This window comes from Larus michahellis, chromosome 12 (assembly GCF_964199755.1).
Source record: "Larus michahellis chromosome 12, bLarMic1.1, whole genome shotgun sequence".
NCBI lineage: Eukaryota > Metazoa > Chordata > Aves > Charadriiformes > Laridae > Larus > Larus michahellis.
The window spans coordinates 8,919,663-8,922,586 of NC_133907.1; the positions used below are offsets into that span (position 1 = coordinate 8,919,663).

At 40.4% G+C, this 2,924-nt stretch overlaps 1 protein-coding gene across 1 annotated transcript in view; it reads left to right on the forward strand.

Moving 5' to 3' along the window:
* KCNG1 (potassium voltage-gated channel modifier subfamily G member 1) overlaps positions 1–1,317 on the forward strand; it is an 8,211-nt gene extending 6,894 nt beyond the window's left edge. The window contains 2 exon segments of the mRNA XM_074604678.1: positions 89–92; positions 388–1,317. Coding sequence (XP_074460779.1) covers positions 89–92; positions 388–1,190 — 807 coding nt within the window. The 3' untranslated portion in view covers positions 1,191–1,317.
* The last annotated feature ends 1,607 nt before the right edge of the window (positions 1,318–2,924 follow it).

Here is a 2,924-nt window from a genome sequence, read left to right on the forward strand (position 1 = left end):
CAATGGGGATTTTGCAGCTGTCTTTAGAGGGAAAAAAATAGCACAAAATATTTGAAATCTTACATGACTCTGTTCAATTATTTGTAAGAGAAGTAATGATAGCAAGTTTTATGTACAAAGAAAATTTTGTTAGTGTGCACTCTTCTGTACAACTGTATATTACCTTGGTAAGCTTTGCATTTGCTATTTAGAAAGCCTGAAATTACGGAGCAATATCTTCTGTGGAGTAAGTAGTTCCTTTCTAAGTTTTGCATTTAACTTGTTCCAGTTTTTCAATGTGTTTCCCCATAGCAACAGCTTCAATTCCTTTAATATTTTGGGTTTAAAAAAAACAACACAGAAACCTCTCTTCCTGTCACCGTACCAACTAAAATAGTTATTATCCAGTGCCGATTACAAACTCCTCCTCTTTCCTGCAGGGTGAGTGTTCCCAGATGTGCTACAATATTTTCATTGTGGAGTCTGTCTGTGTGGCATGGTTTTCCCTGGAGTTCCTGCTAAGATTCATCCAGGCAAAGAGCAAGTTTGCATTTTTGCGGAGACCATTAACCCTGATAGACATAATAGCCATTCTGCCATACTACATCACTTTGCTAGTAGACACCACTTCAGTGGGCTACAAAAAGCCCAGCTCTGGGAGCATCTACCTGGACAAAGTAGGTCTGGTCCTCCGTATTCTCCGTGCCTTGAGGATTCTCTACGTCATGCGGCTGGCCAGGCACTCCCTGGGGCTGCAGACGCTGGGGCTGACCGCTCGCAGGTGCACCCGGGAGTTCGGTCTCCTGCTCCTCTTCCTCTGCGTGGCCATCGCACTGTTTGCACCGCTCCTGTACGTCATCGAGAACGAGATGGCGGACTCGCAGGAGTTCACCAGCATCCCCGCGTGCTACTGGTGGGCTGTCATCACCATGACCACGGTAGGCTATGGGGATATGGTTCCCAGAAGCATTCCCGGCCAAGTGGTGGCACTAAGCAGCATCCTGAGTGGCATCCTCCTCATGGCATTTCCAGTCACCTCCATCTTCCACACGTTTTCACGCTCCTACATTGAGCTAAAGCAAGAACAGGAAAGAATAATGTACAGGAGAGCACAGTTCTTATTAAAAACAAAGTCTCAGATAACCAGTGCGTCACAAGGTAGTGATATTTTATTCCCCAGTATCTCTTCTGAGAATAGGGACAATGAATGAAATTTAAGTTACTACTTCTCCTGATGTCAAGTAGTGTTTTGTTGTATTGGATTCCATCTTTTTATTTGCTTTGGAAGCATTTTACAAAGGTAACTCTCATATTAAAATGAAGAAAAGGAGCTATTAACCCGGAACGGATGTGGTTTAAGTACTCTATTATTATGCTGTTTCTTCCCCCCCCAGTATAATGTATAGGACAGATCTTTCCATAGATCATACAGTGGGATTTTAGGAATTAAAAGTTCTCTGACAAAAAAAAAAGAACAACCTATAATTACATACTTGACAGGCTGTTTTGCCATTTGTAATACACACTTTTCCAACCAAATCACAATGTATATAATCATTAAACAGGCTGCCATTTTTCTTGTTCTTCTTGTATATAAGTAATGTAAATACAACAAAATTAATGGCTAAATTCTCTCCCAGTAAAACGCCTTAGAGCGTAATGGAAATAACCACAGATGTTTGTCCCATTGTGCTCTTAAAAAAGCATTAAGTAAGATTTGTCATTCACACAGCAACTGTATATTTTTTGTAAGTCAGCCCTAAACATACCAGAAAAGAAGGATCGAGCTGTTTGTATCATAACCTTGCTAAAGATGTAAATACTTCTAGCTTACCAGCCTCAAAATTTAATTGAAGTTACAGCGTTGATCCTATCTCATAGAATGCAGTATTCCCAGGAACAAAATCTTTGAGTTTTGTAGCATTTAATGTTATTATCAAGAGGTGACTAGCTGCAGATCAAATGAAATATGCATGATAAGATGCCAGTCGTTCCCTACCATCTGTTTCCATGTTTTTACTTTACCTCAAATATGAAACAGAATTAAAAGAGGCCTGTTTCCAGGGGACACCCTACCATTACTTGGCAAATCGATGCTGCGGCTACCCATTCACATTCAGCATTTGGTTCTTTAAAAGGAGCAGAAAATATATGGTCGTGGGAAGTTGCCAATGGTGAAAAAAAGAAAATATCATTTGAGTCATGGAGTGGGGGGGTACTGACAGCTTTATACCTTACCGTCCTCAATCATGAGGACTGAAGGCTTAATTAACTATACCTTTGCCATCATTACAGACATCATAGTAATGGAGAAAATTTTAAATAGGATGTGAAAAGGCAATTAAGGTCCCAAGGCACAACCATGTATTCTTCATACGCACGTGTGTCTTGGTTCGGGTTCTGCTGCTGAAGTCAGTGGGAGCACGTGGGTCAATGACACACTCAGGTTCGGCCCACGTTTCTATGGAGGTTAATGGCAGACCTCCCATCTGTTTCAGAGGGAATGAGACAGGCTTGCTTAACAGCTCAGGAGGAGAAGTCCAGAACTTTACAAAAAGAATTAAATCCACTTGTTTGATTTCATGTGTGCTCAGACTTAAGAGTTTCCCTTCTTTTTTCGTAAATTTACTTATTAGTTAAGAGGTAGGGGATTTTAGAAGTTCCCATCACATCTGCCAATGCTTCTCTATCCTAATTTTCAGAAATAGTATTGTTTATTGGCATTTCTGCAGCAGGTTGCTAGAAATGCCAGAATGCATGATGGTTTTGTGACTTAAATTAAGGCCAAGGACATAAATATTGTCCTTTCAAAAAAAAGGTAGAATTAGTTCTCAGCCTATGCTGTTTGGCCAAGCCCATGTTACAGTGGTTTTCAGTGGTTTTCTTTTCAAATGTCTTTAAAATTTTCCAAAAAGCAAAACCTTTGAAGGTGTTCGGTATATGAT